Below are 25,927 nucleotides of genomic sequence, written 5' to 3' on the forward strand. Positions count from 1 at the left end.
ATGCTGTTGTCGTTGTCGTTGTTGTTGTTGTTGTTGTTACTGCTGTTGCAACTGGAATTCATTATGGCAACGCGCATTTCACCTGAGCATCGAAACAAGCATTTGTGGAGCTGGCGTCTTTTTCTCTGTTATGCTAATCTGTGTGTATGCTCGCGTGTGTGTGTGTGTGTGTGTGTGTGTCCATTGTTTTGTCGCGCTCATTGGTCTTTCACAGGCTACAAGTGCCTCTGTGTGCGTGTGGATGTGTGTGAGCGAGTGCACTGCTTTGAGTTTTCCTATCTCGCTTCCACATGCAACTTCATTTTGCTGTTAATTATTTATTTTAGCGCGCCCCTTTTGTTGTTGTGGTTGTTCTTGCTGAATTTTGATTAAATAAGTTTTCAGCACGTGAGCACACACACACACACACACACACACACACATCGCTAGTAGGTTGAAGCAAAATGGCGTCTTCTCTGCTGCATATTATCCATTGCATACTTTTGGGGCTGTGTTGTTTTTTGCATTGGGTTGAGTAAATACGGACTAGATTTGTATTGAAAAAGCAAATATCTTACTATCTATAGACTATTTTGTATGAGCTCTTAACTTAAGTGCAGATTTATTGCGCTGATCGCTGTAAGACTTATTCATAGCAAGCCGCAATTGTTTAATAGGTATTTGAATGTAAATGAAATTTGGCTTTTTATACATATAATTTGAATATTAAATAGGATTTGAATGCAAGTGAAATGCACATTTGTATACGAATAATTTAAATATTACATATACAATTCACAAAAGGTAATTATTATATAATTACATCTAGGTAGGCTTATGGTTTATCTTCATATCACTGCGCTCTCTGTGCGTTTTATATATCAAATAGTCATTCGATCCCTAAACTCTGCTTTACGCATTGGCTAAGTTATATCGAAACAAAGACAAAAAAATCACAGATGTAAATATAAAATTAATAAAACTGAGCAGAACTGAACGATCAAAGATGATCACTCTACTTAAACACTAAGTAAAATCCCTGTCTGCTCCTTTTCTGTCATTTCCACGGCAGTGTCAATTTAAATGGCCAGGACTTCTGTCATCTGTCATCTTCTGTTGCTCATCCGCCGCTCGCCTTATACCTCACTCTCCTCCATTCGGATGTGAATATGTTTTGCGGGCCTCTGCACATATGCATGTTATCTGGCGAGGCGACGTAAGTGCAACAGCAACTGCAACTGCAACGGCATGTGGCAAATTAGCGCTCAATGTTAACATTTGCCCACATTGTTACGCTGTGTTAATGCATTTGAATTTTTCTTACCCGCTTCCCCCCCTTTCTGAGCTGACTGACTGCCACACTGGCTGACAGGCCCCAACACAACTGAAATTTTGCGCTACAAATTGTTGCATCTGTTGCGACTAATTACAAAACTCAACATATTTTTCAAAATAATTTACAAAAATTATATTTAAAATCTTAGCTGATTTTAACCGAAAAATAGATAAAAATTAAAAAAAAAAAACGTAGAATTGCATAACTTTAACCTAAAATAAACAAAGTATTTTTACAGAATTTATGCCAAATGCTAATTGCTATTTGTGGCGGTATTTCAAGATGGCAACATTTGTAGCGTATTGGAGAAATCGTGTTTGCTGCAAGTCGCTCCGCATTTGTTGTGCGGTTCCCTTTTTAATTACTTTTTTTTCCAACTCATTTTCTTTTGTGGCATGCAGTCAGCCGGCAGGCTGGCAAGCGAGTCCTTGCTGCCAGGATTCAAGCAACGGTTGTCGTCATCGCTGTTGTTGTTGTTCTTCTTCTTGTTAGTATTGTTGTGTCGTTTGCTTGGCTGCATTTTAGCATAAATTCAGTTTCATCTCTTCTCTTCTCAGCTCAACTCAACTCATCTCGTTCTCGTCCTGTTCGTCAACGTTGCATCCTGACAGACAGACAGACGCCATGGGCAGCTCTGTCTACCTCTCTCTCTCTCTCTCTCTCTCTCACTCCCTCTCGCTCCCACTCTTCGTCTGTCCGCCCTGCCCGCTTGCTGAAAATGACATTGTGACGATGCAATTAGTATTATGAAAATATTTCTCATGTTGTGTTTTCACTTTGTTTTTTTCTTCATTTTCTTTTTTGTATTTTGTATGTTTTTGTTAGAGAAATCCCCGACAGAGTCCAAAAGCTGCACAGGCGCCAACGTTTGTTGTACGGCTTGTTGTTGTCACCCCCCCCCCCCCCCACAACCTACCCCTTCTACCAGTCCCCTCCTCCCTCGTCGCATCATCACACGTAGCTAATTTCAGGCGCGCCGTGTTTCTTTTGTGTGGCGCTGATTATAATTTTGATATGCCTGTGTTTTGCCCCTCCCCCTCCTGCCTGTCTCTATGTGTGTGTATTTTTTTATTTAATGCATTTTCCTCTTCTCTCCTCTCTCACTCTGTCTCACTCTCTATCTGTCTCTCTCTCTTTCACCAGATACAGAGATAGAGTCTCATTTTTACCTGGCATTGGAGTGTTTTGCTAACTTGCTGTTGTTTCTCGCATTGCACTTGCCGCGTGCAAAAAATGTAATTAACTTAATGATTTTCATAAAGTGCGGTCTGTGCAGGCCCTGAATGAGACCGGCTGCTAAATAAGGGGGGTGGCGGGGGCGGTACGGTTTATAGGGTTGAGGTGCCTATGCTCGAGGCTGCTGATTCCCTTTCCGCGCCAACATTATTATTGGGGCAATTAAAATGATTACAAAATGCAGCGAGCTTTCAGTTTTTTCCTTTTCTTTTTATTATTATTATTATTTATATTTATATTTTGTTTTTGTTTTTGTTTTTTTTTTTTGTTGGCAGTCCTAGTTTCATGCGTAATATTTTTTAACCAATATTTTGATTGGCATCCGCATCTGCATTGAGCTCATTTTGTCTGCTGTGTTTTGCTTGTTTCTTTTTTTGTGATTTGATTGTGTTTTTCTTTTCCGTTTGCAATGACAAATCATAATTAAAAATTGCAATTAACCATCGTGTTTGGCCAGAGAACACGACTCCGCCTCCGACAGCTCCTCATCGTCCTCATCATCAATCGGCATTCATCAGCATCACCATCAAACACGATTGTCATTAGTTGGTTTTTCAGCCCCGAAAGATTGGGCTCTAGCCTGGCGTCCCCTTGTGGCATTAAAAATGGCACCGGAAATCTGGAATGAAGATGTATCAACAGAATGCCACGTGCTTTGGGAGGATTCCGAGTGGGAGGTATTTAATTACCAGATTTCAAGATTATGCAACCAAAATTGGTTGTAATTTTGAAAAATGTACAAAAATTCATAACAAAATTGTATGCAGTTTTTAGAAGCATATCAAATAGATAAGAAAATAAATGATCAATGAGGATTTGAACGCTAGATACCTTATAAGTATATATAAATTCTTAATCAATATCACAAGCAAAATCGGAGCACTATATCTATATCTAGTAGTCACAGATCGCCATCGGTCGAATGATAACTTTTGATATATCGATATATATAATATATATAAAGTCTACAACAATATGTAATCCTCGGCGTGCCAAAGATAACCGTTAATTATTATTTTGTTTAATCTTAACTTGAAGTTAATTCAACGTAAATCATCTTGATGTTGAAAAGAGCTGGGGACATCAAACTAATATTAACAAATTAATGTTTAAGCCATAAGCTTGATCTAATGAAAGCAGGGATTTAAAAAACATTTAAAAATCAGCTATGATCAGCTAGTGTACTATTTGAAATACAATCGGATCTATTTAGAAGAATCTCAATTGAAACAAAATAAAATAAAAAATCACCAATTCAATTGTACAAGAGTTTTTAAATTTATGATATACGTTCTCGTATATCTCGCAAATATCGATAAAAATCGATATCAGACAGCAATAAAAGACACAGCATTATAGAGGCACAGCATATTGAAACAATTAACGAAGTTGCAGGAACTTTTATTTATTTATTTGTTATATTTATGTATATGTTTGGCATTTTGGCAAGCAAATGTAAACATTCCCTGTCCAATATAGTTTTGATTTGTTTGACTTAAACTTTACATCTATTGATAGATGATGTTGAATGATAAAGCTGCAGCTGGCATTCATCGCATGCTATTCAATTACCAAAGTCAAATGCCGTTCATGCCGAACTAATCAAATTAGCCGCAAAAACCGTAGTGTTTTCGAGGGTCGTTATTCAAAAAGCATTAAGATACGCCTGGGCAGGTTTTGCTGTATGGGATTTTGGTCCAATAAAATGCATATTGAAACTCAATCAAAATTGCAACAAAATGCATTTTCATTATATTTGACTTCGGCATAAAAAGGGGCAACCTGGTAGGTGGTGGAGGGCGTGGCACGCTTTGCCGCAATGCAAATGCAATCAATATAATTGATATATGTGTGTCAGTGTGTGTGCATGTGTGTGTGTGCATGTGTGTGTGTGAGTGTGTGTGTGATTGTGTAAAGATTAGAAGTTCATTGTGGATATCCAGTGAGAATTGCCAGGCTTGCTTAAAGTATAAAATGCGTTATAATTTACAAAATTGGTTTGCAAAATGGAATTCTGTTTCCTCCCTGTCGCTCTCTCCCTCTCTCCCCCTCTCCCTCTCTCCCTCTCTCCTCCTCTCCCTCCTGTCTCTCCTGTCTCTGTCTCAGTCTCTTCATCTGTCTATCTGGCTTGTGTTCATTGTTTCTGCTTCTTGTGTTCAGTTGCTCTGTGTCCGCCATGTTGATTTATTAAATCTCAATGTGGCAGCATCTTCGTTCCATTTGTGTTCCATCTCTGCCCCAGCCAACCACCCCCCCCCACACACACACCCTTCACTCCCCTTCCATCTTGCCAGCTCTGTCTCTATACCGTTATTACCATGGCACGAGACAATGCGCACCGTCAGCTTTCATTGTTTACCGAAAGCGAGCCGTAAAACTACTAAACAAAACAGCCACGCCCCCATTACCCCGATCCCCCGCCCGCGCCCCCACCCACAGCGACAGCAACAGCGCAAATGCAGTCAGGCAAATGCATGCGAGGGGCGGGGAATGGACGGGGGGAGAGTGGGGGGTTAGGCTAAGAGGTTGGGAGAGTTTGGTGGCTGCGGCAAAAATTAATCAAAACATTGCATAAAGGCAGCAAAAATAATAACAATAACAATGTAGAGTGTCAGGCAAAAAGAGCCGACAGCGGAGAACGTTGACAGAGCGCCCAACCCACCCAAAAACAGTCCCAACCCCAACCCCAACCCCTAACTGCCACGTTCGCCCCTCACCCACTCCATTCCCTTCTCTCTTTCTATCTCATTGTAATGATGATGCCACTGACACAAAAGCAACAAACAACTGTCGACAAGGATCTCATTTGTTATACTGATTATGTTGGCGCCTTGCGACAAGCACAACAAGCATTAAGCAAGACAGAGAGACAGAGAGAGAGAGAGAGCGAGAGAGAAAGACACAAAGAGAGAGAGCGAGAGCGAGAGAGGGCGAAAGATGGATAAGTTGATGTGGGCGGGAGAAGGAGACCAAGACTAAAAGAAATAAGGACAAGACAATTTATAAGCAAACACTAAATACTAAATACACTGAATACCACGATGCTCTTATTTAAATAGTAATTAAATTGAAAGCGATTATTTTATTTAATATAAAATTAGACATATTCTCAAGAAACAAAATGCATAACTCGAAATTTATGCAACTCTCTTCAACTGATTCGACTTTAAAAAAATACTCCATTATAAATAATATGATAATAAAATATAATCAAGTTTTGAAAGGCCAGAGACCAGACCTACAATTGCCGTCAACATTATAGCAGTAAAATTATGACTCATTTTATGGTGTTAAAATCGAGACGCCTTCAAAATCTTCAATATGAGCGAAATATTATATTCCGCAAAACAAAAAGAGTTTGGTTTCTCTTCTGGAGTGGTTTTAAAATACAATTATTTTAATTAAATAAATGTTAAACGTAATCAAATATAATTAGAAAGCTGAGAATACTTCACTATTATTCCACTACTATTGTAATAATAAATTTAAATAATAATATAAATAAATATATATATTTAATATATAAATATTTTTTGGGCACCATATATACCAATAATATTGGTTTATACACAAAACAAAAAAAAAAAAGCTTAATATTGAATTAAAATAATTACACACTTTCGGCATTAGAGGATCTTTCTGAACAAACAAATTGTTCAACAGGTGCCGCCTGCGTCCCGTTACAAATTCTCTGAGATGTGTACAAGTAACTGGCGATGTAGAGCATTAAGCATCCGCATCCACGCAAACTGAGATTGAGGCAGGCAGTCAAGTTTATGCTAGTTGGCAGCCCATCCGGAACAACTCAGCTGCTGCCCTCAGCAGTCACCCCCAACCCCCAACCCATCTCCCACATTCCTCTCTCTCTCTCTCTATATATATATATATATATATATATCTGCAACTCTCGGAAACATTTGATGTTGTTTTGTTTCTTGCGTTGTGTGCTTCGCTGTTGAACGTTATCTCATTTTCTTCGTCTTGGTAAATATGAAATCATAATATGTAATCAGAATTTCTGCTCGGAATTCTGCTACCTACCACTGCCACCCAGTCCCCCTTCCTCCGATCCAAGTTTGTATTATCATTGACAAGCAGCGGAAGCTATCAGAAGGCCATAATTTGTGCTAAATATGAAATCAGCCACAACATTTCAAGACACATTTGAAATGTCAATAATGAATTTGTTTTTAAAGAAATATAAAATGAACTTTTCAATTGTTTTCGTACTTATATATTGAACAGAAATCGTCTAATAAGTCGAACTGATTTTCTTCTTCTATAATATGCCAGCAGTGATTTAATTAATGGCTTCAGTTGTTTTTTTTATTATCAGCAACACTCTATAATTAGTCGGCAGTTTCTTAAAACAAAACTGAAGTGTTATCTTTATTTCTTATTTTTGTAATTTATTTTTTATTGGCTTCTTTTTTGGGCTACACTGGCTTTCTATCAAGCTCTAATTAATTATTCTTCAGTTGGACAGCTTTAGCAGCTCGGCTAAAGTTCAAAAGAGCTGCTGAGCTCAGCTCGCCTTGAACTTGAACAACAATTGTCGGGTAATGAAATCAAAACTCAGTCAAAAACAAAAAACAAAAAACAAAGAAAAGAAGAAAAAAAACCAAATAGAATTAAAACAATGCCAAAGCAATGCTCGACAAAGGCAATGTCGAGGGGTAAATGTTAGTGCAATTAATTAAAAAACTAGATGCTCACACACATGTGGCAAAAAAAAACAAACAAAAAAATGTAAAAAGCTCTGTTTTCGGGCATATCCGACTAAGGCCTTACTTAAAAAAGCTGTTGTTGGCATTCTAAATTAATATTAGAAAAATAAAATAAATAGTTGAGTTTTTTTCCATATATATTTTATGGACGAGATTTTATTTGTTGCCCAACTCGATCATATGTACTACCCTCTTCAGTTACACTTACAAAGCAGGTAGGGTATATAAAGAAAAAACAAAAAAAAAAAACAAAAAAAAACTGTGCACAAATTAAAAAAAAGTTAAGCGTGGTGGCTGAGGCCGATTTTGATTTAGATTTCGATTCTCTTTTCTCTGCTGCCGTTTTTTTTTTTGTTGTATTTTGTATTTTGTACGGTTCGTCTGATTGAATTGAAAACATTTTATGCATTTGATTTAATCAAAAGAGAAATTCAATGCGAATGCAAGCTCTGTGCGAAGACAACAGCAGCAGCAGCAGCAGCAACAACAACAACAACAACAAATCAAATGCAAAATGGCATTCATTCATGCAATTTGCATTGTTTGCGGCACAACAAAAACAACAACAGCAACAACAGCGACAACAGCAACAACAGCAACAACAACAACAGCAACAACAACAAAAAGCAACGAAACACGACAACATGTGCATCGAAAGCAACAACAACAATAACAACAACAATGGCAAGTAAGCCACAGTAGGGGAAGCCCTATCCCATCCCCACCCAAAAGAAAACACTGTGAAAAATACATGCTTACCTAACCGGAACTCCAACTTTAACCCATCAAAACTCAGTAATCAAAATCGAAGCCAAACTCAACATTTCTTCAAGAACCAGTTACAGTAATCGTCGATATTATCAGTTCGTATAAAACAATTAAAAAATATGCAAAATAAAAAGGCAATTTAACAATCTCAATTAACTAGATTTTTTTCCAAATTACAAAAAAAAATATTAAATATTATTTCTAAAATGCGCTTTACAAGGAACATACATTTTTGCTGAGTGTAACTAGCTCGAGTTACTCCGCTCGAAGTTTCTTGCCGTTGCAAGTTTATTCTACCACCTGCACCTGCAGCACGGAATAAATGCTACGCCACAGCATGCATGTAGAAGAGTTAAGTTTGATTTGATTTGATTTGATTTGATTTGCTGGTCACCACAGTCGTAGCAGCAGTTGTTAACCCGTGTGTGCTTGAAACAATGCAGCTAATGTCAATGGCAAACGACAAGAAGATTCAAGTCGACAACAGGATTACAGGCAATTCACACACACACACACACATACATTTGTGGCAGAGTCGTTGTTTTGTTTATATAGTAAAAGAAGAAAATTTCAATAATTACACACATATCAAATTAATATAATATAAATACCAAAATGAAAAACATCCAATTCAATCTATTCTTTTTTTCTTTATTTAAATTATCTCAATTTCTGTTAATCATAATTTATTGCATAAAATTAAAATATCTCAATTACTATCGTTAATTTGAATTGGAATTGGAAATCCAGAATCAGAATCAGAAGTTTTCTGCTTACGCATAAAAATATATTTCTGTATTTGTGCTGTGGAATTTAATTGATTCGGTTATATTTTTGTAATATTTATATTTACGAGTACATATTGAATAACACCAGCTACGATTACTTATTTGTTTTTTGTCAATAATCTAGACTAAAATGCCAGTCATTTCTAAAAATACCAACAATTTATTTATTTATTTTTTTATTTTTTATTTATTTTTTGTTGCGTTATCTTTATTGCTGATCTGTGTGTTTTCGGTTATCAGTTGCTAATCAACTTTGCCATAAGTTCCGTCGCACAATACAACGTACAAGACGACGGGGGCAGGACATGATCTGATATCCATCTGATATTCCGGCCGCTGAACTCTATGGTGTACCGGAGTCCGGGGTCCGGGGAGTCGCCACGCCCATCGCTCCGGGTTTTTTTTGCGTTCACTTTTTGTTTCTGCTCGGGTTTTTTTTTTTTTGCAAGCTGGCTTTTTATTTTGTAATTTATTTGCCGTTTTGCTTGTAATTTGTTACAGCTTTTTAATCTCGCATTGTTCTAAGCAGCCGTTGACTGACAAACTGACGGACTGAGGAACTAACTGACGGCCTGACGGACATGCCCACTAGGCGGTGGACACCACTCATGGCGTGCGAGGGTCGTCAGAGAGGGGGGGAGGGGCGTGAGAGGGTGCGCTGCCACAATGTAATCAACGTCATAATCAGTGGCGGTTGGGGTTGCATCTGCATTGTCCTGCAGTGGACCAAGACCAGAGCAGGAGCAGGAGCAGCAGCAGAAACAGGAGCTGAGAGTTTAGTCGCAGTAGTTTTCGAATACGGATTCTGCAGTCTGCAATCCGTGCCCAGAAAGCCAGAAACTGTTGAGCAAATTCATTTCGCTCCCACATGTGTACATGTGTGTGTGTGTGTGTGTGTGTGTGTGTGTCCCTAGAGATGGACACGAATGAGTCACGCAGAAGTTATGATTGACCGAGACCGAAATTAACCGATTGAAGTTCCGAACCGAAATTCAAAATTTTTGAAGCAGCAGTTACCAGAACCGATATCAATTTGAAACAAACAACAAACATTTTTTTACTGAACAGTTGCGTAGCAGTACCGTTAGCTAGCAATAAGCAGAACCGAAATATGTTTCGGTTAAATAATATTAATATGAATATGATTTAATATTAATCGTAATAAAAAAAAACTTTCATTATTTTTTGAGAGTTGTTTCTACTGCTAAAGATTACCATTATTTGAAGCTAAGCAATCCTATTACAATAACAACTAAATCTCACATTTCGTTTTTATTTAGCTTAAGTAAACTGATAACTATTTCTTATTTGATTAATTTCAATTAAATTTTTTTTTACTTTTTGTATTTTTGTGTCTACTTTAAATAAAAATTACATAAATAAATAAATAAATAATAAGCAAATAAATTCTTTATAATGCACTACACTTACTCATACACACACATGTATGTATGTGTGTGTAAGTTGTTATATTGCAGCCGAATGAATACTTTAATGGCACTCGTCTCATCACCAATTATTCTTTGCTTTGGATGCTGCCTGCCTGGCTTCGCTATGCACAAGTTTTTAATTATTCTAACTGCATACTAACTAAGGCACCCACACGCACTCGCACTCACACTCGCACTCACATCCGTATTCACACTCACACTCGCACTCATGCTCGAACTCTGAGGCGGCAACACTGGCGCAGCAACAACAACAGTAACAGCAACAACAACAATGGGCCAAGGCGGCGCTTTCTCATAATTCATTTGAAAGCGCACAAAAGCGCACCATGAAAATTAAAATTAACTGGAAATACATATAATAATAATAAAAAGGAATTAATACTGAAAATGACCTGTGTGTGTGTGTGTGTGAAACGGGTGCGAGTGTGAGTGCAGACGTAAATGCCGAATACAGTAAAAATAATATTCAACAATGCCCACACACACACACACACACACACACACACACATGAGTTCACATTTCAGTTTTCAGTTTTCAGCTCATGGATTTGTGCTTTTTAATTTGCTCTCGACTTATTCTTTTTGAGTTTGGTTTGTGCGAATATACTAACATAATGGAAGAGGGTGTAAAATATGCGGGTGATTTTGTGAATAGAATAACCGAAAACAAGCAAAAAATACAAATAAAAAATACGTACTCTAATTGAGATCCCTCTCGTCGAAGGCATATTTCATAGTATAATCAGTCAATATTTTAAGCATTCGTATTCATACTTATATATTATCATTTTATTTACTTTTTATTCAAAATGATATCATGTTTATAAAAGAATAAATATGCTTTGCCATTCTGTAAATCAGAATGTTTGCTGCTTAATCACTAAAGTGATTTTTTCCCATTATGAGGTAATTTTCTTGAGTGAGTCCCGACTTTGAAGCGGACATTGACTTAAGGCAAGCATTGATACCACAGTACAGTAAAATATATATATATTTTTTATATGCACATATATATTTAAATGCAAGCAAATATATACATGGAATTCACAAACTGCACTAAGCCGGAATTATTATTAATCAGAGGAACCCCATTGATTTGGTATGCATTGCATTCGTTCTCCACTCTCTGACTCTGCGCTGGGATCTTTTTAAGTATTACTGTAAAAAAAAAAACATCGAAATACAAATAAAGTATCCAAGTAGCAGTTTTGTGGACTATGACTGCAACATCGTTCGCAAGTTCGTTCGGTCTGCCACTGCCACCAGCTACTAGGTACCGTTTCAAGTCATTTGCAGGCAAGTGCAAAATTTCTCATTCGACTTTGCAATTAGCAAACTTAACTTGTCCATTGACTTTTTGGCATGCGAATCAGTTTTGCGCCAATTTGGAATACATTTTGATCCATGTTATGGCTTTCCAATTCTCGTCTGCTCATCTACTTTCCATCGGGCATATCAACTTAATCATGTCTCTTAAGCATTATTATTATGCCATATAGGCAAGTATATCTGTATAAAAAGCTAAGAGCCACCTATTATTAAACCTAATTCATTCTATAAAAAATCGAATTAATATTATTGCTAGCTTTATTCATATAAAATTTTATTTCTTTAAAAAGTCAATACCAAAAATATTTACTTTTAAAATCGAATTATTGTTGTTGTTGTTGTTGTTATTGCCATTCTTTTTATCAGGTCGCCCTCGATTGTGCTTGTCCCAGATGACAGCGGGAAAGCAGCAGCAGCAGCGGCAATAACAGCAACTGCAAAACCAATGCGATTGCCTCGCCCTCTCCCTTTCCCTTCCCCTCCCCCACTCAACAACTACTATTTCCCCTTTCCCATTCACCACATCGCACTGCAAAGCATAACAGTAACAACAATAACAGCAACATATTTTCGCTCTTTGACTCTGCCAACTTGACGAGCGCAACCCGACGCAACGCAGCGCAACGCTTCAACGCCGACGCGACGCCAGCGCGCGTTGCTACAAAAAATAAGCTCAACCGATAAGCTAGTCTTTTTTCAGCATTTAATTTAGTTTCAGTTCGGTTTTTGTGCTGCGCCCATTTGCATGCGCCGTGGTCATTGGTGCTGCATGCGAAATTCGCAGTCAGGTTTGGTGTTCTTTTGCCGCAGCTTGCTTACACTTAGCGGTTATCAATTGTAGTGCATCATAGTACATAGAACGGAACAAGCGGAGCAAAGCGGTTACGAAATGCTCTTCAATCGTTTCAAGCATTGTAATCTCACGCTCTTGCTCTGTGCAGCGCTCGCAGCCTCTATCGCAGTCGCAGTCGCTGACGATAGCAGCGAGAGTGCCGGCAACAGCAGAAGGTTTGTGCAAATGCTAAACCAAAAAATACTCCACAGGATTGTTTTAGAAAATAAAAAATTTTTTGTGTTTCTGTTTTTTTATACTTTTATCAAGTTTGCTTCGATATCGATAGCTGCATCCGTTTCTCCAATATCGATTTATATCGACTTCCGATAACAATAAAAACCACAATTTTATAAGCAGAGGCTTCTTATAAATATATTTTTTACATTAACATATTATTGAACAACTGTGAAAATTTCATTAATATCAAATTAGAAACGTCCAATTTATAGTCGAAAATATATTCTCATATTAATCTCATTAATATCAACAGGCGTAAATATATTTTAACTTTAAGAAATGAGCTCAATATGAGATTTTATTTTGGATTATAATAGAACTAGAAATTGTTTAACTGCAGGGTATATCGCAGTCGAGCTCAATCAATTACTGCAGTCGTAACCGTTGTAAATCTGTCAATTAAGTGATGCAGCGATGAGTTTGCCTTATGCACGAGAGTAACAGCCATTGAGCTGTTAAATACGAGAATAACAGCCACTGAGCTGTTAAATAATTGCAATTCTGTAAGCGAAATTCGAACAACAAGCAGACGAAGAGAGTTGAGTATTTTTATGAAACTAGGTAAAAAGCGTATATTAGTTTTGCGCTTGAGTATGTAACAGGCAGAGGGTAGCATCTCTGACCCCATAAGGTATATATATTCTTGATCAGGATCAACATATAGCAGGATATGGCAGACGATGATTTTAGTGCTGATTCAAATTTCGTAATTTACTTGTAGCAAATGGGTCTGCGACTCGACCGATCTTTGCCTGCCCGAGAAGGAAGTGCTATCCGCCGCTGTGGTGGAAAACAATCACCACCGTTTTGAGAGTCAACGGGATTGTCGGCTATCCTGTGGCAAATATGGCTCGATCTGGCCAATGCCCACGGTTGAGTGCACTCTGTCCAACGAGCGGGTGCACTTTGATCCGTGGAAGGTGCGGTTCAATGTGGTCGCCCCCAATCCGGTAACAACCCAGTTTCTACGCGAAACGAATCGCTTGTTTGTGAGCAATCTGCTAAAGGAATGCTTGCGCAATTGCACGCTGGGCAGCAGCAAGGAGGTGCTGGTCAAGGCGGCAGTCAACGATAGCAGCCTGCTGCTCGACTGGACCACAGACGAGGGTTACATGATGGTCGTGCGCACCACGGACGCCGTCACCTTCGTCGACATCAAGGCGTCGACGGTCTACGGAGCACGGCACGCCTTCGAAACGCTCACCAATCTGGTCACGGGCAGTCTGTCCAATGGACTGCTGCTGGTGAGTGCCGCACGGGTGCATGATCGACCCGCCTATCCGCATCGCGGCCTGCTGCTGGACACCGCTCGTAATTTCATGCCGCTGCGGTATATGCGGAACACCCTGGATGCGATGGCAGCGTCCAAGTTGAATGTACTCCATTGGCATGTGGTGGACACGCATAGTTTTCCGCTAGAGATAACGCGTGTGCCCGAAATGCAACAATATGGTGCGTATTCCACGGGTCAGACGTACTCGCACATGGATGCCGTGAATCTGGTGAAATATGCACGGCTGCGTGGCATACGCATCCTCCTCGAAATCGATGGACCCTCGCATGCGGGCAACGGCTGGCAGTGGGGACCCTCCTCCGGCATGGGCAACATGTCCGTCTGTTTGAATCGGACGCCGTGGCGCAACTATTGTGTCCAGCCACCATGTGGCCAACTGAATCCGCTGAACGAGCACATGTATGCGGTGCTCAAAGAGATACTCGAGGATGTTGCCGAGCTGGGCGCACCCGAGGAGACCATCCACATGGGCGGCGATGAGGTGTACGTGCCCTGCTGGAACCACACCGACGAGATAACCACCGAAATGAAGAAGCGCGGCTATGATTTGAGCGAGGCGAGCTTTCTGCGCCTCTGGTCGCAATTTCATCAGCGCAATCTTCAGGCATGGGATGAGATCAACCGTCGCATGTTTCCAAGTGTCAGTGCGGCGAAGCCGGTGATCTTGTGGTCCAGCCGCCTCACCGACCCGGAGCACATCGAACAGCTGCTGCCCAAGGAGCGTTTCATCGTCCAAACGTGGGTCGGGGCACAGGATCCGCTCAATCGGAATTTGCTGCAACGCGGCTATCGCCTGCTCATCTCCACCAAGGATGCCTGGTATTTGGATCACGGTTTCTGGGGCAGCACCAGCTATTACAACTGGCGCAAGGTGTACGACAATGCGCTACCAGTTGCACCACGCGCTGCCAGCAACCAATTGCCTCAGGTGCAGCAGGCGGCTCAGGTGCTCGGCGGCGAGGTGTGTATGTGGAGCGAGTATGTGGATCAGAACTCCCTAGGTAAGTAATTCCTCACACACAAAGCGATCACACACACAATCTCTCTCTCTCTCTCTCTTTCTCATTCTCTTTCTCTCTCTCCCTCTCTCGGTCTCTGTCTTATCCCTCTCTTGTAGAGGCGCGCATCTGGCCGAGAGCGGGTGCTGCCGCCGAGCGCCTGTGGTCGAATCCGAGATCATCCGCTTCCTTGGCTCAACGTCGATTCTATCGGTATCGGGAACGGCTTATCGCACGTGGCATCCATCCGGATGCTGTGGTGCCGCACTGGTGTGTGCTGCACGAAGGACAATGTCTCTGAATCAATCGACTCGATCTAATTGTGCCCTGTATCATAATTAACTCACACATACCAATGTATATGCAGATATATTCAAGTGCTCGATTAGAAGTCAGAAATTTATTTTTAAGTACAAATTTTACATAGAAAGAGCTCAAATTTTGCTTTGATCAAGTTGCTTTCAATATACTTAAATATATACCTGACCCATGGTTAATGGTTTTAATTAATTATTCAACTTAAATTGTTTGAATTTAACGCCCAAGAGTCGTCTGTCATCGGTCAATTGCTACGAAACGCATATCAGCAAGCATCTGACAGTGACCCACAATCCACTAGAAATAGAGGGCGCTAACTAACTCACTGACTGGTTGAACTCATGGGGATGGACACATAGAGACATCACAATCGTTGACGCAGCCAACATAAACTGTTGCACTTATTTGGATATTGACTGATGCAACAAATCAAAAACAAAGTTTACTGCGCCAAAGACTTTAATAAAAGTAAAATTTATTGCATCACTTCGTCTAGGAACGCATCTCTTTCTTTGGACCTTAGCACAGTAGTCACTCGCAACAATGACACCGATTAGGTCGCGGCATTGGCTACGTTACCCAAGAAAAAGGAGCACACAGGCGACAAGAAAATAGGTTCTAGCTCGACCCATATTGTTGTCGATTTTTAAAGGACGTGATGTGCGTTAGTCACAAGGAGAAGGACAGAATAAATCCATTTGCTTATTCACAACCGTTTTCATTCGAAAATGTGGCAGCGTTGTTTGCCTTAGACAGCTGTTCGCAAAATCTGGCAGCCCCATCACTTTGTATATAAAGCGAACAAAACAAAAACACAACGAAGAACAACTAAAAACCCGGCACTGTTGAAGTTCAGAGCAAAATGCGTCTTGTCAACTGTGCAGTTTATTTGATAAGCTGCTTGTACTTTGGCCATGCCAAAGCAGAAAGTGGCAACAGCAGCAATGGGAATGTACTGCCCGTGGTACTGTGGCACGGCATGGGCGACACTTGTTGTTTCCCCTTCAGTCTGGGCTCCATCAAGAAACTGATCATGGAGCAAACAAATGTCAGCTATGTGCGTTCCCTCGAAATCGGTGCTAACATTGTGCTGGACTATGAAAGCGGCTTTTTCATACATCCCAACAAGCAGGTGGACTACGTCTGCAAACAGCTGGCCCAAGATGAGCAACTCTCCAATGGCTACAATGCCATTGGCTTCTCGCAGGGCGCTCAATTCCTGTAAGTAGACAGTGGACAAGGATTTGCATTCTTTTCATTCTTCTTTCTGCTCCGGCGCAGTCGAGCGGTGGCCCAACGCTGCCCCGTACCGCGAATGCGAACGCTGATCAGTTTGGGCGGACAGCATCAGGGTGTCTTTGGCCTGCCCAAGTGTCCAACGCTGAGCGTCAGCAGCTGCGAGCACATCACCCGACTCCTCAACTATGCCGCCTACGAGAAGTAAGTAATGTCAGCCATATACATACAGCTGCGGTCAAAATAATAGTAGTGCCCGTTGTGGAAAATGGTAAAATATAGTTTAACAATTATAAAAATTTGATTTAAATACAAGCCATCAATACTGAAGATAAGTAAGCATTAAATGTTGGCATAGCTATCAAATTTATTAACAATACAAATTAAAGTCCTTGAATTGATTATTTGTATATTTATTTTTATTAAATTATTATTTATATTTATCATTATAATAGCAGTAGAATAATAGTGAAGTTTTCTCAGCTTTCCCTGCGGCTAAATAATATTTCGAAAAACTAGATATGATGGGTGGGTATATTTGACAACGTTAGGTATTTGGAAAATAAAACATTTTTTGTTTTGCCGAATTGAATTTTTCTAAATTCTGAAGAGTTCTCGATTTGATCACCACATTTTTACGCAATGCTTTGAGAAGCAGCAGTACTATTATTTTGACCGCAACTGTACAAAATGTATATATATATATATATATATATATATATATATGCAGATGGGTACAAAATGATCTGGTCCAGGCCACATATTGGCACGATCCTCTCGACGAGAGCAGCTATCGGCTCAAGAGCAGTTTTCTGGCGGACATCAACAATGAGCTGTATGTCAACGAAAGATATGCGGAGAATCTCAACAAGCTGACAAGGTGAGAGGCGTGTCAATGATTGACATTTCATTTGATGTGTTAATGAATGCGAATTCTTGGCAGATTTGTAATGGTCAAGTTTCTCAACGACACCATTGTGCAGCCGAAGGAGACGCAGTGGTTTGAGTTCTATGCACCTGGCCAGGATAAAACCATATTGCCGCTCAATCAGAGCAAAGTTTTCAACAATGTAAGTTCCCCGATGAGATTGAAATTGCATTCCATTTAATATGAATGCCTGCCTGCTTGCTTGCAGCTTGGACTGGAGCTAATGAATTTGCGTGGAAAACTGCAGTTTCTAAGCATCGAAGGCGATCATCTGGCCATACCCAAGGAGTGGTTTGTGAAGCATCTGGTGCCACTGCTGCTGGAATCAGACTAAGAGATGATGGGCCAACAAAGAAAAGCTATAGTAGCGCATATACACATGTGCTGATTAACGCACGATATGACATACATATATCTACATATATATGGTGTATATATATGTTATATGTATATGTATATATATATATATATTATATTGATAGTTTCGAAATTCAGGTTTGCATACAAAAAATTAGGTTTGCTTAATTTAAAAGTTTATACATATTCAGTAGATGGGTGTTTTTTTTTTTAAGGTTGTATGTAATAATAATTAATAAATATTTCCGAGAAATATTCAATGCAAGGCAGTCGCTTGTATCCGACTATGATTCGCGCATTGTAATCACATTAACTACAAACGCTGATATTTAGATGTAAGTTTATGTGTGTGCTTAGCTATGTACATGGGGCAGTAGTTAACAAAAGCTTATTGACAACCATCGAATTGTAGAATTTACATTTGACATACATCATAGATCGATTTACAAGTAGTAGGCAAAAAGCAAAACATTAAAAACACAGAAAGAGAGGAAAGAAAAAAAAAAAAAACAAAACAAGTAAATAAGATAACCAAAAGCCGCACAGAATCACCATGGAGCCGGACTTTGATGAGGTTATTTCGGAGTGGAGTTGAACTTCTAGTTTTTTTGGTAGATGCACCATATACATCATGGCAAATTAATGACAGCGCAACAAGACAGGACAAGCACATCATAATTTGGACTTTGTGTTTGTGTTGCGCGCAAAGAAGATCTCTGGATCCTTGTGCGGACGCTGAATCTCACGATAATTGCTGACTATCTTCTTGGACTGATCTTTGGGGCACGACTGCAAGTTGCGGAACACGCCGACCTACACAAAACAATGCACAAAATTATTTGGATCAGATTTGGTGGCGATATTGATATGTGTAGTTTACCTGGCCACGCGACACATAGATGGGCGTCCGGTAAATTATCCATGTGACACTCTCAAAGTACGGCGCCGTTGTCAGCGATCCCTTGTATGTATAATAGTGTTTGCTTAGCTCCTGCAGACCGATCCAGGACAGGCAGTCTATCAAATTTCGAATGATAATTATTCACATACATATCTAATTATTGGTTAGGTTTTTTGAGTGCATACCCGAGTCGAGGGATGCGCTTGTGTGTATCTTTTGGACAATGCGTATACCCTCGGTGATCTTCTTGAATTCGGGGCAATCCTTATCGCCACAGGCCTGTATGAAGAATGCGACAACAGCGAGTCCGTCCGGTTTGTTTTTTGCCTCGGCAAAATCCTTATACTTGGCATTATAGTGAACGGCATGCGCCTCCATCGAGTACTTCATGCCCTCCAGCGTGTGCTCGCAGCCAGATTCGTCCGTGTCGGACCAATGGAAGTGCAGCTGCTCGAACATGTACATATCCATGTCGAGGGCGCCACCAATGATATACGGCTGTTGTTTGCGCTTACTGAATGTGACCATGGCCGAGGTGCCAGTGTTTTGAACGCGTGCAACGCCCACCGGCTCCCAATGGCCATGATATTCGAGCGGATCAACATCGTCGATATGCTCGATGGCGCGATTGCTAATCTCAATTGGTGACTGTACGGGCATGCTATGCTTATCCACTATCCGCTATCCTCTGTCGTCTTTGCTCTGCTCCTGCTCCTGCTCCTGATGCTGCTGCTGCTCCTGCTGCTGCTGATGATGATCGGCTGCTCGTGTTGCTACCTAAACTATATAATCTATGTGATGTGCGCTGCGTTCAAGTATTTCTTCTTCCTCAGCTTGTAGACACGCCCGCGATCGGCAGCGCTGGCGTCGTCCAAGTGCTCGGGTGACAAAGGTGGCGCTTGCGGCGGCGACGTCGTGATGGCGACTGTTCTCCTCGACTCCGGCGTGTAAGTGTAAGTATAAGGATGCGACGGCTCTGCCCCCAAGCCGTCCGTTTATCACTTCAGTTAGCTCCGACTCTGCCCTTTTTCACTGGCTGAAAGAAACGCAAAGCGAATAAAATTGATTAGTATGGCATAGAATATGGGCAAAGCAAATGACCGTTGTGTTGTGTATTAATTGAAGAAACTCTTGACGAGCAATAAAATCAATTGAATTGAATGCGGTTGGTTGGTTCAGTGTGGTTCGGTGTGGTTGCGTGACCAATGCAACAGTCTGCCATCCACTGGCCACCGGCCACCAGGCAACAAGCAACTCCTCTATTTGCAATGGAAATTGATACACCTCCAATGCACCACCAGCACCAACCCCAACCCTTTTTAACCCTCCCCCCGTAACGCAACCATTGAGTAATGTTTGATTAGCCATTTGAGAAATTGAAATGCGTTCAAGGTGGTTCTGAGTGTGAACGTAAGTGAGTCGTGGAAATGACTTCTACTTCGACTTCGACTTCGACTTCTCGTGCCACGACTTGTTTTTTTTTTTTTTTTTTTTTTTTAAATATTCAGCAGCCTTATTTGCTTATTTGCACCTCCGTTGTTTGAGTCGGTATCGATTTGTTATTCTCTTGCATATTGTATAAAATACAAATTGATAGGTCACAATTTAGTTATTAGCCATAAATGTTAATGGTTAAAGTTAAGAGCTCCACAAGCGAGAGTCCTTCTCAAGGATATATGTATATATATATATATATATATATATATATATATCAACACCAACAACAACAACAGATTCTTCAATTTGACACACAGTAAACGTATAGCGATTAACGACAACAAAAGGCATACAATATTTGATGAACTTTTTAATCAGGACTAAGATCCGATATGGCATTCATACATATATAACAAGAATATAGAATTCTATGCAATTTACATCAACAATAAATAACAATTGAGCAATGTGCGGCTGATTTACCACTCTGGCTTTCCCTAAGCGCAATTACGCGAACAATTAACGAGTCGAGGCGAGTCAATCAATTAACAAGTGTTATTGGCAACAACATAAGAGTTTGGCCATAAACCGTTCTTTTTATATGAATAGTACACAAGTGGTTGCGGAACTTTACCATTGTATATGGTATGTACTTATTTATATGCGATGCGTTGTTGCGATTAGCTAGCGACTAGCATTTATTAAGCCAAATACGATTTTAATTGACATTTATATAATACCCTAAATTCACGTGACAGCTGCAATCAATGCCAGTCGCCGGTCACCGATTGCCGGTGGCCCACTTGGGACCATTTCAAACTTATCGCCGATGGCAGACAGGCCAGAAATCTCCACGACGGTGAACTTATTGCCATTATACTTAGTATATATAGTGTATAGCTTGTGCTCATATCAATGGCAATTTACTGATAACAAAAGGCAGGTCAAAATTCGGCGACAATGTCGGCCGTCTGCTGCGTCCAGCCAAATCAATCAACTGGCATACAATTGTAAATCTAACGGCCATATACGACATCATCATCAACATCATCATCATGAATTGCTGCGCTAAATTTTCCGTTTGCCGTGGGCGTGTCAAGCGTTTTGATCTTTGGCCCCGTCCTGTTTGTTGGCCAATCGTACCTTTTGTGAGTTGTACACGTCGAACATACTTGTTGCTGATATCTTATCACCTTATGAAGCAAATGCATCAAGATTATACACTATATATATATATATATATATATATATATATATATATACATATATCTGCCGCTAAATGCGTCATTTGCAGTAACTAACCTTGTACAGTCAGTAGTATTGGTAGTTGACGACTTTTAAAGAGTTTGATAAGTGCAAGTTCTTCCAGACGATTAAATAATGTTTGTTGACTCCTTGCTTTGCTTATTGGTATTTGTATTATAGCACCAAGCATACAATGTATGTTCTGCTTAGGGATTATAGGCAGTGTTATCAGTGTTATCTTGGCAAATGTTTTACTCTGTTGCATTCCTCAGTTTCCTGGTGATTTTCATCATGATTTCTGCATCTAAAACTAAACAAATTAAATTAAGTATATCGTGTATCTCGCTTAGGATATTTCAATTACTTACCTCACAAGATATCGTCGGGTCTGGTTCCAGGCTACTTCTTATTTGTTTGAACTTACGCCACAGTTAATCGCTCATGAATATATAATATCTGGTTTTTCCCAACCTTTTTTGTTGTGTATCTATATTCTTCATTATCATTATCAGGCGAAAATTAGGGGAAAAAAAAAACTTACAGCTGAATAAACATTGAGATAAACGAAAATCACGTTTTCTACCAGCATTAAATATATAGCCTGCATATGCCGATCTGATTGCCGAGTGAAACGATGTGGAAAATGAACAGAACGAATTCAAGTGGCGTTCCAGATAAATATATATATAAATATATACATAGTATTATATAGTATATATATATATATATATATATATATATATATATATATATATATATATATATATATATATATATATATATAGGTCATGTGACGGCAGGTAGTAGATTGATGGATGTACCGGGCAGCTCAAGAGTAAAAGGTTGTTGTGAATTGATAAGAATCTGCTTATCACAATCATCATCATGTGCTGTGGACATATACATCACACACACACACTAACATTGAACACTTGACCGAGTAATTACTTAAGTACTACAATCCATATATAAATCTTATCGCTTTTGATCCATATTGAAAACAGAGTCCATTTAATGGGGCGCAGAGCGGAATAGTTAAGTAATGAGAAATCTGCGGCAATTGAATTTTGTCCACGAATACAGAACCTTGCAGAAACCGGGAAGTAAATAGTAAATAGCACATAGCATAGAATGCTAATTTGTCAGCTACGCAACGCAACGCAACGAATGACCTCATGCATTATTTATCCAGGTATTAGGGGCAAGCATACGTTTCAAGTGTACCTGATTGTGTGTGTGTGTGTGTATGCGTGGAAGCAACAGGAGCCTGCCGCCATCGACCAAATAACAAGAGTCCAGGTTAGAGTCAAGGCTATCTCTCTCTTTCTAGTTTTTTCCCTCTTTCTCCGTCTCCTTACTAGTTCAGTGTCACATTTGATAGGTGGCGCCACAGTGTACGCTTTTAATATTTGTTAGCAGTGGTGAAAAAGTCCTTTGAAACGTAATTCTATTATTTTTATTATTATTATTATTATTATTGTTCGAACGAGAGCTACAATGCTAAATTGAATGATGTATATGATTGAGACAAATATCAAATAAAAATTGCACATAATTAGAACGTTTTACTTTAAGAAAGACTTGTCTCGGGACAATGGCAATGGCAGCTGATAACAAATACTCAACAATTATCATACGTTTTGCACCGAGGGGTGTTGAAAATAATGTTGACGTTGGACAGCTGTTATTGTTGTTGTTGCTGCTCCCAAAAGCAAATCAATAAACGCGCGGCAAGTGCATTGTCAGCCTTACACTACATAGCTGACCTTGACAATGCCAGAGGGGAATATCTCTCTATAGCCATATTATATTTTACAAAACGAACACAAAATTGTCAAATTTGCAGCGCAATTAAATTGCTTGCACAGTCACTGTTACTGTCACTGTCACTGTCACAGTCACAGTCACTGCCGGCGTTGTGTTTTTGCTGTTATTTTGTTAGTCAGACAACGATTATTAATAACTGTGAGGCCCTGACTGACTTGGAATAACACTTCACTTCAAACATGTTGTCGATATATATATATATATATATAGATTGGTGTCTTTATATGCATTGTATGTGTACATATGCACTTACATATATATATGTATATATATATATATATATATATATATGATTGTATACACAGTTGTCTGATCTAATTGTTCGTATTTACCTGTTGATTTTGGTTTTACTTTTGGTTTTGGCTCTGCACGTAGCTGTCACCGCATTAAATGTATATATGTATATGTATATGTATGCAAATGCCAAAAAAAAGAAGAGAAAAAATTGTTGACACACGCGCCCGCAATTTTCTTCTTTTTTTGTGGAGCGGCGGATTATTGTTTATATATGTCTATGTTTATATTATTTAATCCAAACAACAAATACCACATTGCCAGCAAATACGGTCGCGTAACGAGTTAAAAAAAATTATTCACTGAACGAGGACAAGGGACAACGCAGTGTTGACAAAAACTCAGAGCAATACAAATTAAATGTTAATTAACAGTTGCGATAACATTGCACAGTTCTCTATTAGGAAATAAATGAAACTCGGTTTTTTAACAGTGTTTCTGCCCCTTGAGTTACGATTACACAAACGCAGTGTCGCTTACCTATCGATATATTGTTTCTATTAATCATTCAAAAAATAGACAGAAAAATATATGTCGATGACTAGGAAATTTTAAATAAATAAATAAATAAAAGAAAAAATTAAATAATCGAGGCAAGAAAATCTACAAGTGGACACCGCAAAGAACACCAACTCAAACAGAGTGATAGTGTTTTTTAAGTTGATTTTGGTGTACTAACCGCCAATTAAAACTAAATTGAAATGCATTCTGTAAATGTTTAGTGTTGTGAAACGTGGAATTTGTGCATATGTAAATCTTTTTTCTTAATGACACAATGAGAGAACTATCAGGGACAATCCCCGATATAGACTTTTAGGATATCCGTGTCTTCCATAATTTAAATTTGTTGTTATCATTGGTCATTAATGTAATTGATCCGAAATTTATTCTAGTAAAATGTTACTCATACAATAGATTAAGTTTCAACGTTTTGCAACTCTGGCGCAGGTAGACTAATCGATTAAATGCAAAACGCACATCGTAATCAGATTTCGTGTTTCTCTGGCTTTACTGAATTTCAAGTCTTCCTAAAAGCGTAGACAGACGATCGCTCCAAAGCGCTGGAGCAAATACGTATCAAAATTCAAAATAAAACTACCTTTTTCGCACCGACTACGCTGCTCATCCTCAAAAACCTATCGAGTCTTGAGGAATTAATATATAATTGTGGTAATGTGTGTCATAAAGAAAATAAGATGATGCTTTGTGTAGAGCGTTTATGCTCAATATTTCAAATTTAGATGTTGCACACTAAAATGTGTGTGGTTCTTGTGTGTGTATGTGTGTGTGTGTGCATTGTACAGTTATCCAATGATGAATGCATTTTTACACTTATTTATGCACACACACACACACAGTGAGAGAGAGAGAGAGATTTATGCTATCCTTATGAAGAATTATTCTGCTCAACACGCAAGGCTTTGTTCGTGTATAATATGTATATTATAATATATATAAACGATTTGGCAGATCAACATGCCGAACATTAAACTGCAATCGTCGAATGAAGAGATATTCGATACGGACATACAAATCGCCAAATGTTCGGGCACAATTCGCACTATGCTGGAGGATTGTGGCATGGAGGACGATGAGAATGCCATTGTGCCCTTGCCGAATGTAAATTCGACAATTTTGCGAAAGGTTCTGACGTGGGCCAATTATCACAAAGATGATCCGCAGCCCACCGAGGATGATGAGAGCAAAGAGAAACGCACTGATGACATCACATCGTGGGATGCCGATTTTCTCAAAGTTGATCAGGGCACATTGTTTGAACTGATTTTGGCTGCTAACTATTTGGATATTAAGGGCTTGTTGGAGCTCACCTGCAAGACTGTCGCCAATATGATCAAAGGCAAGACACCGGAGGACATTCGAAAGACGTTCAACATCAAAAAGGACTTCACTCCCGCCGAGGAGGAGCAGGTGCGCAAGGAGAACGAATGGTGTGAGGAGAAATAACAGATTCTCGCCACTGATCCCCTAATGGGAATCAAATCAAAATACCACACTTTGATGACAATTGAGCAAAGGATCACAACAAACACACAAATTCCGTGAATGGCACAAAAAAACAAAATGAACATTTAACATTTATCTAGCTTATAAATAAACATGAAAGTTAACAGAGATATGTACACACATAAAATATTTGTACGAAAAAATCAAAATTAAATACATATACTCAACAGAAAAGAAAAGAAAAGAAACCAACGAATTTCAATATCAGGCAAATTAAACTAATCCAAATGTGGTTGGCAAATAGTGCAACGTTCATTAGCAGGGAATCATCATTATCATTATCCAGCCAGCCGCATCCTGTCCAGCAAACAATTCACCAACATCGATGGATGCGTTAGCACACATTGTCTCTATTTATTAAAGTTTATTTTGCCAGTTCTT

General features: G+C 39.3%; 4 protein-coding genes across 5 annotated transcripts; 3 read left to right on the forward strand and 1 right to left on the reverse strand.

Moving 5' to 3' along the window:
• Positions 1 to 12,324: 12,324 nt before the first annotated feature.
• LOC6566225 (chitooligosaccharidolytic beta-N-acetylglucosaminidase) lies at positions 12,325 to 15,464 on the forward strand. The gene is made up of 3 exons (XM_001991952.3): positions 12,325 to 12,622; positions 13,408 to 14,981; positions 15,098 to 15,464. The coding sequence occupies exons 1-3, from the start codon at positions 12,504 to 12,506 to the stop codon at positions 15,277 to 15,279; spliced, it is 1,875 nt and encodes a 624-aa protein (XP_001991988.1). The 5' UTR covers positions 12,325 to 12,503; the 3' UTR covers positions 15,280 to 15,464.
• A 608-nt stretch (positions 15,465 to 16,072) lies between these two features.
• LOC6566226 (palmitoyl-protein thioesterase 1) lies at positions 16,073 to 17,794 on the forward strand. Its single transcript, XM_001991953.3, has 5 exons — positions 16,073 to 16,517; positions 16,578 to 16,736; positions 17,263 to 17,412; positions 17,476 to 17,602; positions 17,669 to 17,794. Exons 1-5 carry the CDS (start codon positions 16,159 to 16,161, stop codon positions 17,792 to 17,794), a joined length of 921 nt encoding a protein of 306 aa, XP_001991989.1. The 5' UTR covers positions 16,073 to 16,158.
• A 40-nt stretch (positions 17,795 to 17,834) lies between these two features.
• On the reverse strand, positions 17,835 to 23,859 carry LOC6566227 (carbonic anhydrase 2). 2 transcript variants are annotated; one of them, XM_032738662.2, is made up of 5 exons: positions 21,769 to 21,851; positions 21,458 to 21,710; positions 18,904 to 19,754; positions 18,698 to 18,834; positions 18,009 to 18,630 (listed from the first exon to the last, which is right to left on the reverse strand). In XM_032738662.2, the coding sequence occupies exons 3-5, from the start codon at positions 19,376 to 19,378 to the stop codon at positions 18,490 to 18,492; spliced, it is 753 nt and encodes a 250-aa protein (XP_032594553.1). In that variant the 5' UTR covers positions 19,379 to 19,754; positions 21,458 to 21,710; positions 21,769 to 21,851; the 3' UTR covers positions 18,009 to 18,489. The 2 variants fall into 2 exon arrangements, with proteins under 2 accessions (XP_001991990.1, XP_032594553.1); XM_001991954.2 differs by lacking the exons at positions 21,458 to 21,710; positions 21,769 to 21,851 and adding an exon at positions 23,560 to 23,859 and having other exon boundaries at positions 17,835 to 18,630.
• Positions 23,860 to 24,439: 580 nt separating this feature from the next.
• LOC6566228 (S-phase kinase-associated protein 1) lies at positions 24,440 to 25,734 on the forward strand. Its single transcript, XM_001991955.2, has 2 exons — positions 24,440 to 24,691; positions 24,992 to 25,734. Exon 2 carries the CDS (start codon positions 24,998 to 25,000, stop codon positions 25,484 to 25,486), a length of 489 nt encoding a protein of 162 aa, XP_001991991.1. The 5' UTR covers positions 24,440 to 24,691; positions 24,992 to 24,997; the 3' UTR covers positions 25,487 to 25,734.
• The last annotated feature ends 193 nt before the right edge of the window (positions 25,735 to 25,927 follow it).

This window comes from Drosophila grimshawi, unplaced genomic scaffold, assembly GCF_018153295.1.
Source record: "Drosophila grimshawi isolate 15287-2541.00 unplaced genomic scaffold, ASM1815329v1 contig_848, whole genome shotgun sequence".
NCBI lineage: Eukaryota > Metazoa > Arthropoda > Insecta > Diptera > Drosophilidae > Drosophila > Drosophila grimshawi.